This window comes from Anolis sagrei, chromosome 2 (genome assembly GCF_037176765.1).
Source record: "Anolis sagrei isolate rAnoSag1 chromosome 2, rAnoSag1.mat, whole genome shotgun sequence".
Classification (NCBI taxonomy): Eukaryota; Metazoa; Chordata; class Lepidosauria; order Squamata; family Dactyloidae; genus Anolis; species Anolis sagrei.
Window position 1 is genome coordinate 86,681,135 of NC_090022.1, and position 17,125 is coordinate 86,698,259.

At 44.6% G+C, this 17,125-nt stretch overlaps 1 protein-coding gene across 1 annotated transcript in view; it reads left to right on the plus strand.

Moving 5' to 3' along the window:
- The first annotated feature begins 988 nt into the window (after positions 1 to 988).
- The window catches only part of MGAT4B (alpha-1,3-mannosyl-glycoprotein 4-beta-N-acetylglucosaminyltransferase B), a 118,495-nt gene continuing 102,358 nt past the window's right edge, over positions 989 to 17,125 (plus strand). Inside the window, exon 1 of the mRNA XM_060765405.2 lies at positions 989 to 1,484. Coding sequence (XP_060621388.1) covers positions 1,388 to 1,484 — 97 coding nt within the window. The 5' untranslated portion in view covers positions 989 to 1,387. The remainder of the gene's footprint in view (positions 1,485 to 17,125) is intronic.

The following is a 17,125-nucleotide window of genomic DNA, read 5'->3' on the forward strand; positions in this document are numbered from 1 at the left end:
AGAGTAGCCAGGTATTCCTAAACCACTTCTTTACCTATTTGGGGTTGCATTTCCTTGATTACCTCATCTGCTCCATAGAATCCTAGAGTTGGAAGAGCCCTTGTGGGCCATACAGTCCAACCCCATTCTGCCAAGAAGCAGGAAAATTGAATTCAAAGCACCCCAGACAGATGGCAATACAGCCTCTGTTTAAAAGCTTCCAAAGAAGGAGCCTCCATCACACTCTGGGGCAGAGAGTTCCACTGCTGAACAGGTCTCAGTTCCTCCTAATGTTCTTTCTAATGTTCAGGCGGAATCTCCTTTCTTGTAGTTTGAAGCTGTTGTTCCATTGCGTCCTAGTCTCCAGGGCAGCAGAAAACAAGTTCGCTCCCTCCTCCCTATAACTTCCTCTCACATATTTATACATCTCAGAAGAGAGATTGCCCTGCAGGATAGGGGGTTGGTCTGGGGGGGGGGGGGGGCTTGTGGTCTCTTCCAACCGGAGGCTTCTGTGATCCAGCTGGATGATAGGCAAGACAGGCATGGGCAAACTTTGGCCCTCCAGGGGTTTTGGACTTCAACTCCCACCATTCCTAACAGCCTACCACAGTTCCCAGAACTTCTGGAAGCTGTAGTAGGCTGTTAGGAATGGTGGGAGTTGAAGTCAAAAACCCTGGGCCAAAGTTTGCTCCTAGCCTGGGCTACGAACTGCTTGCCTGGGTCATTCGAGGAGACCCTTAGGTTGCCCCAGCCCTTAGCCCTGATGTCCTTTGCTGTCTTTCTTTCCCTGAAGGCTGCCTTCCCGCTTTTCCCGGCTGCTCCTTTGGGCCAGGGGAGTGGGGGGGGGTCGTCTCCCTCATAACCTTTGCCCTCTAAGGGGGTCCCTTTGGAGACCCCTCCTCCTCTAAGCAAGAGAGAGAGAGAAAGAGGCGGGCGCCTTTAAAGGCGGCATCTCCGCCCCTGACTCGGAGAGAGAGCCCCCCCCCCCCCGGTCCTTGCCGCTGTCTCACTCTCTCTCCCTCTCTGTCTCTGCTCCAGGCCCCGCCAAAAGGAGAATCCCCCTCCTCTTCTCTGCCTCCGCCGCCGCCGCCGCCTCCTCCTTGGCTGCCCACTCGGCCCGGTGGGGCGCGGCCAGTGCATGAGGGCAGCGCGAAGAGGAGGAGGAGGAGGAGGAGGCTCAGGAGGAGGAGGAGGAGGCGAGGAGGAGCGGCTCCCTCCCGCCCGGGCCCTGGCAGCCGCTGCCGCCGCCACCGCCGCCTCCTCCTCCGCCGGGTTTCGGGGCCCCGGAGGCTGAGGCCGGCGCTGGGCGCCCGGGACATGCGGCCTCGCCCAGGAGGAGGAGGAGGAGGAGGAGGAGGGGGAGGAAGGCCGGGCCCAGGAGGAGGAGGAGGAGAGGGAGAGGGGGGACATGAGGCTCCGCAATGGCACCTTCCTCACGCTGCTGCTGGGCTGCCTCTGCGCCCTCTTCTCGCTCTCCTGGTACGGCGCCTTCGGGGGCCACAAAGGTAAGGGGAAGCCGGGAAAGGGGAGAAGGGGGGAGAAGGGGAAGGGGCCTTCCGCACTGCGCCTCAGGCCGAGGAGGGGGAGAGAGGAAGGGAAAGGAAAGGAGGGGGGGCTGGCGCACCTGGCCTCCACAGGGGACCCCGACAGGCCCACACCTGCCACGCATTCGGGGAGGAGGAGGAGGAGGAGGAGGAGAGACTCAGTCCTGTCAGGCCTTGGGTCACTCAGCCCCACGTTGAGCCTCCCCAAAACAGCCCCCGCCTCGGACAGGTCGTTGCCCCCTCCTCTCTCGCCCTCCCCCCGCCTTCCTCGCCCTGCTTTTGATGCCTTCAGGAGAGCAGTCAGACCTCCCCCCCTCCCCTTTCCTGTTTTGAAGGAAAGCAGCTCCTGAGGCCAAGCTTAAAAAGAGAGGGAAAACGCCACTTGTTTCCCAGTCCTGTTGCCTTGGCTGTCCCACTTGTGGCCCTCCAGCTGGAGAAGCAGGAGTGGACTTCTCCCCCCCCCCTCTTCACACACCTTTTCTTCCCCTTTCCTTCACCCTTGTTTTGATACCCCCTGGGGGCACAAAGAGTCCGAAGCTACTGACCGAATAAACAACAAACCCCAGATAAACTCATGTATAAGTCGACCTCAGGTGTAAATCAAAGGCAGAGGCAGGAGCCAAATCAATGGCTCTTGATCTGACCCCTTAAATAAGTCATGGGTCATTCTGTATACTAGGCAGGAGAAGGCCTTCATCCCCTCTGGTGCCCAGCCAGCCCAGCCCCACCCAGGCATTGAAAAGGACCAAAATTGATGCCCTGGTGGAGAGAGCAAAGGGGGCTGGTGCCACTCCTAGGTTCAGTAGCCTTTCTCCACTCCACTCAGGGAGGAGGGTGGCTCTTTTTGGAAAGGAATTAAGGCACAGTACTTACATCTGACCTGTGGAGAAGTAGACAAAGTTTTTTTGGGTTGCTGTGAATTTTCCAGGCTGTATAGCCATGTTCCAGAAGCATTATCTCCTGATTTTTTGCCCACATCTATGGCAGGCGTCCTCAGAGGTTGTGAGGTCTGTTGGAAACTAAGTAAGTTAAGTTTATATATCTGTGGAATTGTCCAGAGTGGGAGAAACAACTCTTGTCTGCTTGAGTCAAGTGTGAATGTTGCAATTGGCCACCTTTATTAGCACTGAATGGCTTTGCAGCTTCAAATTGCTGCCTGGGGGATCCTTTGTTGGGAGGTGTTAGCTGGCTCTGATTAATTCTTGCCTGGAATCCCCCTGCTTTTTGAATGTTGCACTTTATTTGCTGTCCTGATTGCCGGGGAAAATCTTTTGTTGGGAGGTGTTAGCTGGTCCTGATTGATTCTTGTCTGGAATTCCCCTGCTTTTTGAGTGTTGCTCTTTATTTACTGTCCTGGTTTTAGTGTTTGTTTGTTTTTAAATACTGGTAGCCAGATTTTGTTCATTTTCATGGTTTCCTCCTTTCTGTTGAAATTGTCCACATGCTTCTGGATTTCAGTGCATTCTCTGTGTAATCTGACATGGTAGTTGTTAGAGTGGTCCAGCATTTCTGTGTTCTCAAATAATAAGCTGTGTCCTCTGGGGATGCCTGCCATAGACGAGGGCAAAACGTCAGGAGAGAATGCTTCTGGAACATAGTCATACAGCCCCGAAAACTCAACAGCAACCCAGTGATTCCAGCCATGAAAGCCTTCCACAACACATTTGTTTTTGACTAAAATTCTTAGACTTATGCACTAGTACACAGGGTACTGTGGTTTCCTCCCACTGCTGAACACAGCCTCCCTGCTTCCAACAGACTTTTGAGACTTTGCTGGGTGTGAGCTCCAGTAGCCAGGCAGGGCATGTTGCTTTTCCTTTGGAATCCAGTTTTCCCTGAACTTCATCATACTGAAAATGCCCACCAAGGCAGCCACAGGTAGGGTGGGTTGAAGGTCCTTAGCCCTGCCCTGTGCTCTTAGTACTCCTTTTGTTGACATTGGATGGCTACTTGTGGTTGCTGGACCAGGCGGACGGAGTATCATTGCCAGCAATGCTTGAAATAAACTGGTGCTAAATGCTTAACAAACAAAGGGATGGTACCCCTGACTTCTTGTTTTGGCATGTTAGTAGGGATGGAGTTTTTGTTTTTGGAAAACACATTTCTCTCCCTCCCTCCCTCTGCTTTTACTGGTGAGTGTCTGCAGTGAATCACAATACTTCCCCTGCTGTTTGTGTTTACTTTGAATACATTTAGATCAGATGTATCACTGTTTTCTTTTACAGTGTATATATGTTTCCTTGTGTTATTGTATACTGAACTTTGATTGTATATGCTTTACTTTCTGTTTTATTGGTTTTGTGCCTTTTAGTGGGATAATTGTTTCATACTGGAAAGAGAGAGTCTAAAACCAAGAATAGTGAGCTTTCCAAAAACTTGTTTAGACCTATCCACGTGTTTTGGCAAGGGATGGCACACAAAAGCAGGCATGTAAAAAGAAGGAAGCATGTTTGAGACATGCTGAAAAGGTGCTTGAGGGGCTGGATTGTGTTTGGCTTGTCTTGGGGCCTTTCCGAACAGGCTCTATATCCCAGGATCTGATCTCAGGTTTTCTGTTTATCCCAGATTTTCTGGCAGTGCAGACTCATATCATCCAGTTTAAAGCAGAAAACCTGGGATCGGTTCCTGTTATACAAGGCCTGTCTGGAAGGGCCCTCAATCGTAACATCATGGAGAAGATATTGGGGCAAAAGGCTGCCCCTATTTCTATGGCTCCTAACCTGGGAAAGCTGAGAAATATCAGTCATGAGCAAAGGACATGAAAACATCATGTGCTCTGGAGTGATAAAACAGGGCCTTTTGGGATGGTGTGTGTGTTGTTGTGAGTAGCCAAACCCTTCTCATTCCTGGCATTTTCATTCCTGTGTTCATACTTTTTGGACAACGGCCACAAGCACCTGTGTTGTTGTTGTATACAAATTGCTCATTTATGTTACAAGATGCACCCATATTGATAATTTATAGCAGTTTGATAACATTTTACCTGTAATGGTTATTACATTTGTAGTTAGATACTCCAAATTCTCTAGTGTATTCCCCACAGCTACAACATAGGTTTCTATGACAGCGAATATCCAATACCTTACCAAATGACAAATTCCAGGTTCCTAGAGGATGGGGCAATTAAGGTGGAATCTGTCTGTCAGGATTGTGTAGTATGGATACACTCACAGGTTCAGTGAGTATATCACTCTGATATATATATATATATATATATATATATATATATATATATATAGGGGGAGAGAGGGGGGAGAGAGAGGGGGATATACTTTTTCGGGTACATAGACAAAACACATTGGTGGGGTAGGTTGAGGGGAGTTGAAGGTATGGTTAGTGAGGGAGGGTCTGGATGGAATGGGAAGGGGGTGTAGGGGAAGCTATTACAGGGAGGGGAGACACAAACGGAAAGGAGGGTGAGGTATGGTGGTGGGGGAAAGTGAAAAAAGGGGAGGGGTAATCTTGACTTCCCAATCTTCTTCTCCATGTCTTCTATATTAGTTTAAGTCTCAAGATCTTCTTTATAATATCGGCTTCTCTCAATGTTGTTTTTAATGTTACTTCTGTTTGTGACCGGCCCTTAAATTCCTCTCAGATATTCCTCAATTAATTTCCAATTTGTTTTCTTTGCTGGCCTTCCTGTCGATTCTTTCAAATAAAAAGTTAGCTTATCCAATCACTCTGATTTTTGATGCTACAGTGGAGCAGCAGACTAAGTGTACTTATACACTGTAGAATTAATACAGTTTGACAACAGTTTGATTGCCGTGGCTCAGTTGTAGGTAACCACAAGAATTGATGTTTTACAAGGATTTTAGGAATCATTTAGGATTCCCAAGAGCCATGGCATGGAAATTGAAGTTGTGTCAAACTATATTAATTATACAGTGTAGATCAGGCATAGGTAAACTTCCGCCCTCCAGGTGTTTTGGACTTCAACTCCCACAATTCCTAACAGCTAGGAATTGTGTGAGTTGAAGTTCAAAACACCTGGAGGGCTGAGGTGTGCCAATGCATGCTGTAGTTGCACCCTAGGTTTCCCAATCAAACACATTGCCTTTCTAGCAGGCCTGTAGCGAGGGGGTAGTTTTAGGGGTTCAACCCCCCCCCCCGAAATGTTTCAGATTTTTTTAAAAAACCTGGTTTACTCATGAATTTTAACTGGTTAACCCAATCCCCATGCTAAGTCTATGAGATGCAAAAAATTAAGAGTCCCTCCAGAACTGCAAGCACTATCTCAGGCAAATATTGACAATTTATTCACACTGTCATTACTTGCAGCAATAGCCGATGTAGTGAAGCAACCAAGTTGGGTGTGTGTGTGTTGAATGCTCTCATTAAGGAGGCCAGACTTGGTGGAGGTGGTTGACAGGGGTGGAGCTGCAGGCTATTGAAGGTTGCTCTGCCCCCTGCTGCGCTCTTTGCTTCAGCGTGAGCTAGGAGGCAAGTTTCAACCCCCCCCCCCAAATTTTCAACCCTCCCCGAAATTTTCAACCCCCCCCCCCCATTGTCAACCCTCCCCGAAAATTTTTTCTGGCTACAGCCCTGCTTTCTAGTAAAGTAGCTTAAACAAGGAGGCAGTTTGATTTCATTTGGGATGAAGATCCTTTGGCCTGCTAGATGGTTTGGTCTACCTCTGAGTGTGCAGATAGGGACTTCTCCTGGACTGTCTTCAGTCTTAAGGGAAGTCCCAGGCGGCTGTCAAGGCAGAAGCTTAAGAAGTGAGATGTACTGCATTGTGATCCCATAGTGTCAGTCCACAGTGCCATTGGAATAATGTTCTTTGTCATAAAGCATGCTTAAGAGTCCTGTTCTGAGCGCTTCTATCCTGGTGAGACTGGACTGTGACAGCATCAAACATCTCATTTCTGTTTCAACGGCTGGAAACATCGAGTTATCTAATGTTTAAAAGATTTGGAGAGGATCCCTTTGCAGCCACTCGCTCCAAGTTTTCTCTTGTTATCCTGTAGTTAAATCATTTTGCAGAAGAATAAAAAGAAGCAAACAGCCAAACCCCGCAGTCTTAAGTGCAGTTTAAGGTAAATTGAATAAGCTTCCCTATAAAGTCAAATTACAGAGAGAATACCACATTGATTGTGAGATTTATTCCCTTACTGCCTCCCCACAGCTAGCAGCTATACCTGTGTCCCATCGGTTTTGTCAGCAAGCAGCACAACTCTCTTAAAGGTTTCAGGATAGATTTGCCTTGAAGAAGCCATGGCTTCCAAAGTAGCAAATATCCAAGGACAGTTCTCTCAAGACTGGTGCAGTTCTACCAGTTCAAGTCAACTGCGAAACTGAGATTGAGAGAAAGAGGAAGGGACTAGTACAGTCAGGATTAGCTACAGCATTGAAGCATGGTTTTTCTGACAGTAACCTCTGAAGGAATAAATGCACTGGGTTCTTTATGAGGAAAACATAGATTCCTATTTTTATATCTTTGGCCCTGGCTGTGCAGAAGGTTTGTGGATTTGCCATTTTGATATGAATACCAGCTCATTTCTGCATTTCGCAATAATAGGTGGTGAATTTTATCTTGTATGCTTATCATGCCCTAGATACGTCTAAAGTAAAAGCTACCATATTTTTCAGGAGTTACAAAGGGGTGAAAAACATGTTCAGTAGGGCTTCTTACATTCCTGGATTTCTGTTGTTTGCACAATTGTGAATGCAATTTCATGCTATGATGATTTCGGTGTGGTAGCCAGCGTGGAATGATTTCAATGCACTTACAATAATTTGATTCTTTAGGAAATTCATTTTTATTGAATATATTGAATTTGTTTTAGCATTTTGTTTTTGTTTTGTTTTTTGGGTTTCTTGGGGGCGATTGGGGGGTTTGCTGTGGGATTTTAGGGCGAGATGAGTAGTTCCCTTGTTTGGGGCTTTGTGATACATAGAAGCTATCAATAACTCAAGATCAAATTAGAGGCTATATTAAATGCACATGGTGAGAGTTAAGAAATGAAACCCAAATAGGGTCAGTACAATTAAAAAAATGATTGGAGAAAGATTTAACCTTCCTCTGCCTGCTCATTCTGGGTGCAGTCCAGATTGCGTGCTCCATTTACTTACTTGTACGTTTTTCAAAAAGGCCTTTAAAAGTAGATGCAACACCTCCTGTATACAGTCTGATGTGACTCTCAACAGAACAGACATCAGCACTCTTGACACACCTGGCTTTGGGTATATCTACACTGTAGAATGAATGTAGTGTGGTAACCCTTTAAATGTCATGGCTCAATGCTATTAAATCCTGAGGGTTGTAGTTTGGTGAGACACCAGAACTCTTTGGCAGAGAAGACTGCAGAACTTATAAAACTACACCTCCCATAAGTTCACAGCACTGAGTCATGGCGGTTAAAGTGGTGTCAAACTGCATTAGTTCTACAATGTAGATGCACCTTTTAGTCAGGAATACAATTGAAGTAGAATTGAGAATGGATGTCTTTTGAGATCTTCCTTAACTGAAACAAAGCTAACAAAATGAAGTTCAACAGAAATAAATGCAAGACACTCTACTTAGGCAGAAAAGAATGAAATGCAAAGATACACAATAGGGACGCCTGGCTCGAGAGCAGTACGTGTGAAAAACATCTTGGAGTCCTTGTGGACAACATATTAAACATGAGCCAACAATGTCATGTGGCAGCTTAAAAAGCCAATGGAATTTTGACCTGCATAAATAGGAGTCTAGTGTCTAGATCCAGGAAAGTCATGCTACCCCTTTATTCTGCCTTGGTCAGGAACATCTGGAATCACACTGTGTCCAGTTAAGGGCACCGCAATTGAAGGGAGATGTTGACGAGCTGCAATGTGTCCAGAGGAAGGCAGCTAAAATGATCAAGGGCCTGGAAAATAAGCCCTATGAGGAGTGACTTAGAAGAACTGGGCATGTTTAGCCTGCAGAAGAGAAGGCTGAGAGAAGACATGAGGAGGACCATGTATAAATATGTGAGGGGAAGTCATAAGAAGGAGGGAACAGCCTTGTTTTCTGCTGCCCTGGAGACTAGGACGCAGAACAATGGCTTCAAACTACAGGAAAGGAGATTCCACCTGAATATTAGGAAGACCTTCCAAACTGCGAGACCTGTTCAGCAGTGGAACTCTCTCCCCTGGAGTGTGGTGGAGGCTCCTACTTTGGATGCTTTGAAACAGAGGCTGGATGGGCTTCCGTCGAGGTGCTTTGAATACAATTTTCCTGCTTCTTGGCAGGGGGTTGGACTGGATGGTCCACGAGGTCTCTTCCAACTCTATGATTCTGTGAGACAACTAATAAAACTAGATTTGTATGTGTGTGTGTGAGGTTTTCATTTTTGTTTGTCCTAAAATTCTTTCTGACGCATGATGGCCCTAAGGCAACTCTTGACGATCTTGCTTTCCTAGTAAGGTTTGTTCAGAAGAGGTTGGCTGTTGTTCTCCTCTGGGGCTGAGAGAGAGTGACTTTCCTAAATTGCTTGTATAGCTCACCCCAAACTCGACATCCTCAAGTTAGTTTGCTGAGGCACTTGCTTTCTTTTTGCCATTTTATCCTGCTGTTTACCAGATTTATCTTAGCCAAATTCTTACCTATTTCTTTCTAAGCAAATGGTTCACGTGCACAAATTTCTAAGGATATAGTTCATACTGTGTTTCTACAGGCATGGGATACACCGGGTTAGCTTTTCCTGTCATGTTGCACTTCAGTTTTAAGAGCTGTATCAGTTTCCTGTCTTGTCACTCAGTGCTACAAAATATTTCCCTTTTTCATGGGATGTGGTCTCAACCGACTTGTCAACAAACAGGAACCTGCAGGTTTCAGAAAAAGATCTGGGTAAGGTATGCGCATTATAGTTTGCCCCTATTTTAATCTGAAAGGAAAGTTGCTATTCCACTTCTGAATCAGGGGGTTGCAAATGCAACTGATATACATATCCAGAAATAGGATGGGCAGGTCATATAGCACAAACAAAATGGACATGGCAACTAATGAACTGGGTACCAAAAGATCACAAGCAGCCCTTGGGCAGACCTTGTACTCGATGAGATGAACCAATGGTTAAACTACTCAGCCAGAAATTTGGGGGGGGGGGGGGGACGACGACGACCAGGGTTGTATATTTTGGCAAATGGTAGATTTGTGCGAAGCCCAAAGGAGTGGATAAATGACAAATCAAATCAAATAGAAATATATATATGCAGGCAGTCTTTGAGTTACAAACATCCGATTTACAAACAGCTCATAGTTAAGAACGGGGCGGAGACACCAGGAAGTGAGAGAAATCAACCCCTCAGAGGAGAAATTCATTCTTGAAGGAGTTATCATGGGGAAAAAGTATCTCCACTGGCGCTCAGTCAGCAGCCCTTGTTTCCACAACAAGCCAAATTTTTCAAAATCCAATTCTCTCAGGGACAGAAAGTGAGGTGAAATCTTTTGAATAGGGGCTCAGACAGCAAAACAAACACCACAAGGATGTTAACCCTTCCCTATTCTATCCAGAGCTCTATATATTTGGCTGAAATTGCACTTTGAAAATGTACCTGTTCCAACTTACATAGAAATTCAGCTTAAGAACAAATCTACAGGCCAAATTTTGTTCATAACTTGGACACTGCTTTTATATAAATGATATCTCTGGTGATAAATACTTACTATTTTTTTTCTATATTTGTAACATTTAGAGTGAAAAAATGTAGGAAAAGGACAGTTGGAAAATCATCAGTAGCAGTCATTGGCCTCACTGGTTATAGGGCAGAGTGAATCAACCAAGCAATTTCCATCATGTTATATATTTGCAGTACGAACAGATTGCAAAAGTTGAGGGAAGGGCCCTATGCACAGTAATGTTGTCAGTCTGTGCCTTCTTTGTCAAGCACCGTGCTGTCATAGTATTCTGCAATAAAAGAACTACAGTATTAATGGACAATTACAGGCATGAATTCTTGAGTGTTTCTTTGAGGGTTGGGTTTGGGGCATCTTTGCTCACTATGGCCTCTATCAAACTGCTTTTGCAAGCCACTTCTTAAAACCATTCCTAGCTCTTGGTATTAGTCGGGCAAGGCTAATGGATCTTCTGCTTTGCACGCAGCTTAGTCTCTTTATTAACTTCGTGTCTCTGCTTTCCTTGCTAGTTTCTGCACTTTAAAAGTCATTAGGGCCATATCATCCATCTGTCTGGAGGCTACTTTACTTCCCCCTACCCATTTAAACAATGTGTCTTTGTTACTGCTGTATAATGGGTTTTAGCTTTGTGATGCTGTTACTTGCTTCCCTTGCATTACTCATCAACTAAAAGGTTCTTTCAACTGTGGTTTAAATCCCATTAAAACCATCTCCCTACAGAGCTTCAGATAAAGAGATTTGGGGGACTGATATCAGTGAAGACATTTCTAATAGTCGCTATTGGTATGTAGATCCCTTTCTTGAAAATATTATGCTCTCTCTGCTTTGTTACTCAGTTCTTTGAGTCACTCGGCAAAAAGGAAGGGGCCTGTTCGTGTATGTGTCATGATGGCAAAAGGTACTGGAGTGTGATTTTCCATTAAAAAAAGAAAGAAAATGACATATAGGTACATGTTCACATAGTAATGAGATGGTCTGGATTAAATAAAAAGCTGTGCTGCAGTGTATTTCTCATTTTTAGACTGAAATTCATTCCCATTTAGTTCATACAAAAAATAAGGGGGAAATCAGTTTCCATTTCCACCCAAACTTCAGGTGTACATTTCATTTTTTCCTCAAATGTTATTATTGCCTTCTAATGGTGTAACCAGTCTGTTGTTCTGTGGTCAGTTCTTACTGTTGCTAATTGGTCCTTGTACAGATTCCTGAGGAGAGAGACAAGGTGGAACAACAGACTGGTTCAAGATTGGGAAAGGCGTATGGCAAGGCTGCATACTCTCACCCAACCTTTTTAACTTGTATGCAGAACACATCATGCGATGTGTGGGGCTTGATGAATGCAAAGCTGGGGTGAAAATTGCTGGAAGAAACATTAACAACCTCAGATATGCAGATGACACCACTCTGATGGCCGAAAGCGAGGAGGAGCTGAGGAGCCTTCTAATCAAGGTGGAAGAAGAAAGCGCAAAAGCTGGGTTGCAGCTAAACATCAAAAAAACCAAGATTATGGCAACAAGAATGATTGACAACTGGGAAATAGAGGGAGAAAATGTGGAGGCCATGACAGACTTTGTATTTCTAGGCGCAAAGATTACTGCAGACGCAGACTGTGGCCAGGAAATGAGAAGACGCTTACTTCTTGGGAGGAGAGCAATGTCCAGTCTCGATAAAATAGTAAAGAGTAGAGACATCAGACTGGCAACAAAGATCCGCATAGTCAAAGCCATGGTATTCCCTGTAGTCACCTATGGATGTGAGAACTGGACCTTAGGGAAGGCTGAGCGAAGGAAGATAGATGCTTTTGAGCTGTGGTGTTGGAGGAAAGTTCTGAGAGTGCCTTGGACTGCGAGAAGATCCAACCAGTCCATCCTCCAGGAGGTGAAGCCCGACTGCTCATTGGAGGGAAGGATACTAGATACAAAGTTGAAGTACTTTGGCCACATCATGAGGAGACAGCAAAGCCTAGAGAAGACAATTATGCTGGGGAAAGTGGAAGGCAAAAGGAGGAGGGGCCGACCAAGGGCAAGATGGATGGATGACATCCTTGAAGTGACTGGACTGACCTTGAGGGAGCTGGGGGGGGGGGGGGTGATGGCCGACAGGGAGCTCTGGCGTGGGCTGGTCCATGAGGTCACGAAGAGTCGGAGACGACTGAACAAATGAACAACAATGGTGTAACATTTGAAAATGTTGACCATTTTTGCTACCTTGTCAGCCATCTCTCCACAAAAGTCAACATTGACATTGAAATACAACACCACCTGAGCTCTGCGAGTGCAGCATTTTTCCAAATAAAGCAGAGAGTGTTTGAGGACCAGGACATCCATAGAAAGACCAAGGTGCTTGTTTATAAAGCTATTGTCCTTCCAATTCTCTTATACAGCTGCAAAACATAGACTGTCTACAGACATCACACCCAATTCCTGGAATAATTCCAGCAGAGTTGCCTCTGAAAAATCCTGCAAATTTCTTGGGAAGACAGGCAGACAAATGCCAACATGCTGGAAGAAGCAAAGGCCATCAGCATTGAAGCAATGCTTCTATGCCATCAACTTTGTCTGAATGCCCAGTCACTGTCTCCCAAAGCAGTTACTGTACTCCCAACTGAAGAACGGGAAACATAACACTAGTTGACTGGGGGAAAAAAATTAAAGATAGACTTACAGCCAACCTTAAAAACTGTAACATAGACACTGAGAACTGGGAAACCCAGGCCCTTGAGCGCTCTAACAGTGCTACAGAATTTGAAGAGGTATGAATGGGGGTTGAAAGGGAGAAATGTGCCAAGAGGAAGGTGTGTCAAGCTAACCCTGACCAGGACTGCCTTTCACCTGGAAACCGATGTCCTCACTGTGGGAGAATATGCGGATCAAGAATAGGACTCCACAGCCACCTACGGACCCACTACCAAGACACTACACTTGGAAGACCATCATCCTCAAGCTATGAGGGATCACCTAAGTGATCATTGTCTTGATTATTTAGAAATAATTGGACAATGCCATCTCCTGTTTTGCTTCTGTTTTCCCTCCCAGTAAACCGAGAGTAGCTCAGCCAGTTTATGTCAGAAAAGTCCCCGGTGTATTGTGATGCAGGTGGTGGATTATGTCAAACTGTGGTAGCCTTTTGGGCTTGTTCACAGTGACAAACCTGGATCATTGCCTCCCTGAAACATCACAAAGGGAACTAGCTACATGTCAGTTTGGGTTTTGCAGAGTAGATTTACAATGGTCCTCGGAGCCTGTTTTGCCAGCCACTGCCTCGAAATTAGCTGAACAGTGTTGGTGTATAAGAGCAGGAGGAACACAGTGAGTCATGGCATCTCATTTTTTTGGAAGCTGAATGTAAGGAAGGAGCAGATTGGTGCCTCCTGAAGTTGAGACCTGCTCATTAAGAAGTGGACTGCGGCCGTTTATTTAATAGCCTCCTAAACAGAACTGAATTCTGCCTGATGCCTTTAGTGACGGTTTGAAAAATGATCTAGAGTTCAAAAAATGGGGAGAGGGCAATTAACCCTTGGACTGTTGTGGTGACAACTGTCTGCAATGGAGAAGTACTCATTCAGGGCTTCTGAAAATATTTGGTAAATAATTTATCTGTGTCAACACACGGTTCAAACAGAATATGCTCTGCTTATCCAGTAGTTTCTTATGCATATAGGTTGAAAGGAAATGGCTGTGGATGTCAACAGCAGCTCTCTGACTTTTTTGTTTTTTGCATAAGTCTACTTCTCATCCTGCATAAAACAACTTTACCACAGTATCCCATTAAAAAAAAGGGACTGGTATGATTCTGCATCCCTTAACATAGGGAGGAGAAAGTGTGCAGCTCACAGGATGTGGCTGGACTGCAGCTCCCAGTGTTCCTGCCATCGACAGTGTTGGCCAGGGTTGCTGGGAACTGCAGTCCGGCAAAAGCAGGAGGGTTGCGTTTTGCCCAGCCCTGCCTTAGCATGAAGTTTAGGGCAGGTTGTTGACATCCTCACTCAATGTTTACTTGGTTGCTGAGGCTGCATGTCTAAACTCACTTAACTTGAAGACAAAACCGGATTTAAATGAGTTGGGTTGCTTTGATGGCAACATCTGCCTCTCATTTTCTTTTCATATCTCACCTCATATTTTTAAAAAGGTCATTGGAGACTTGCTGTGTTTTAACATACTAATTCGATGCTATTACAATGGGGGCTTTTTGCTGCCAGTGGTCTCTCTATCTAGGTTGAAAGATTGAATTCTAGAGGTATTATCTACTCATAATGCAGTGAAATTAGATTTACGGCATGCATAGGGCTTGTTTAACTGCACTTAACTTTTCCAGTAATGTCATCTTTGTAATGAGGCTTTTTGTGGGGCCTCATCACTATGAGGAATACCTGTTGAATGAATTATAAAACCTTTTAGTGTCCCTATCCTGCATTAACAGCTTAATTTTACCAAGTATAGAATGCTCTTGTTTTTTCCCTTCTTGAATGTGAACAGCAGTAACCTTGAGGTCATGTGCTTCCTTTAAAACAGGAGCAGAAATTATGGTAGTTTGTTCCAACAACATTTGGGATGTTACACGATTCCCATTTCCTTTTTGAAAACATGTTTTGCTGATTTACTTTCACCATGTTGTTTTATCAGTTCCCCTTTTCTAAAGGACATTCTTCCTTAGATTCACCCTTGCTGTTAAGAGAGCAACTCTGGATGACAAGTGAGTCAGAAAAACTGGAAGAACTGGGCAAAAGTGGCATGTATGTCTGACGGGAAAAAATGAGATCTGAATGAAAGCACTGTCCGTCAATTGGGAATGGTGATCTTGCCAAAATGAAGAATACAAGTTACCTGCTTAGAAATATGGGAAAGTTGTATAAAATTCTTCTGAGAAACTTTTTTCAGAACTGGGTTACTATGAATTTTCTGGGCTGTATGGCCATGTTCCAGAAGCATTCTCTCCTGGTGTTTCACCCACATCTATAGCAGCATCCTCAGAGGAAAAAGAAGCGAATGAAGAAACACAACATACTAATGATCTACAGACCTACTAAAAATCCAACAAATTCCATGTTCAGCAAAGGACAAGAGGAATCCTCTCACCTCAGCAAGAGTCTACCATATACCATGCAGCTGTGGACAAGTCTACATAGGGACCACCAAACGCAGCAAGGCCCAAACACGAATCAAGGCACATGAAAGGCACTGCAGACTCTTTCAACCTGAGAAGTCAGCCAGAGCAGAGTACTTGATGAACCAACCTGGACACAACATATTATTTGAGAAATGCTGGATCACTCTAACAACCACTATGTCAGACTACACAGAGAAGCCATTGAAATCCATAAGCATGTGGACAATTTCAACAGAAAGGAGAAAACCATGAAAATGAACGAAATCTGGCTACCAGTATTAAAAAAACCTCAAAAATCAGGACAGTAAATAAAGAGCAACACTCAAAAAACAGGGGAGTTCATACAAGAATCAATCAGGGCCAGCTAACTCCTCTCAACATAGGATCCCTAGGCAGCAACCAGCCAGGCTTTGAAGCTGCAAGGCCATAAAATACTAATCAAGGTGGTCAATTGCAACATTCACACCTGCCTCAAGCAAACAAGAATTCATTCTCCCACCTGGACATTCCACAGATATATAAACCTCACTTGCCTAGTTTCCAACAGATCTCTCAACCTCTGAGGATGCCTGCCATAGATATGGGTGAAACGTCAGGAGAGAACACTTCTTGAACATAGCCATACAGCCTGGAAAACTAACAGCAACCCAGTGATTCCAGCCATGAAAGCCTTCGACAACACTTTTTCAGAACTGAATTCTATTTCAGAGACATTCCCAGGAATCACGTTCTAGTAGTGAAGGGAGCGAGCGGGGTCCAAACACAAAAGGTCTGGACCAAAATGCCTTCGTATTTTAGTTTAAAGCGCTTACTTCTAGTAACTAAATTATAACAGAGGCATTCCAGCTTTTTGGAATGGGAAGGCAAAGTATGTCAAAGGGAAACATGAGGATTGCCCAAAGGGAGGGTCTCAGTTGCTACGTGATCTACAGAAAGAATCTTTGAGGCCCTCAAGGGCTGGACTCGGCCCCAAGGCATGAAGGTCCTCACCCCTCAGCAAGAGTGAAAGACATCTGTGGGAACAGACAACTCTCTCTATAAATCTGAAGTTTATGAGTAGGGATTTATTGCTGGGTATTCCTTATAAGGAGCTTTTCACATTTCTCTTTCACCAAGTAGTTATACTGTTTTTAACTTGACTTTCCAGCACTGTTTATGAGACCTGCTTCTTTGTGTTGCTACTATAATTTTATTTTATCTGGGGAGATAAAATGGTTTCTACTAGAGTTAGCAATTAATCAAATACCTTTTGATATTTGTTACACCTTGGTACAGCAGACCTTGATATAGCAACAGTTCCCAAGTACAGCTTTCTAAGGAGCTGAGATGGGAGGCCCAGGGGCCATATTTTATCAGGTAACTTTTGATCTATAACCCTCATTATGTTTAAAGTGGCAGATGTTGAAATCTCACTAATTTAAAGCAAGTCACTGTGGTAAGCGATGCATTGTGTTTCATCAGTAATGGGAAAATGACCCCAAACATAAAGATTTTGTGTTTTGTGTGTGTGTGTGCATGTGATGGAGCACTGAAGGTACAGAAGATTTTGAAATAGTGTATTGTAGGTTTGGCCTATTAGGTCTAAATTCCTTAAAGCCATATAGAGCAGTGTTTCTCAACCTGTGGGTCCCCAGATGTTTTTGTCGTCAACTCCCAGAAATCCTTACAGCTAGTAAACTGGCTGAGATTTCTGGGAGTTTAGGCCAAAACACCTGGGGACCCACAGGTTGAGAACCACTGCATTAGAGCATGTCTGATCTTGGTAACTAAGCAGGGTTAGTTCTAGTTAGTACTTGGATGGAAGACTGTCAGTGAATACCAAGTACTGTAGGCTTTATTTGGAAGGAAGAAATTGGTAAAAGTATTCTTTGCCTGATAAAATTTATAGAGTTGC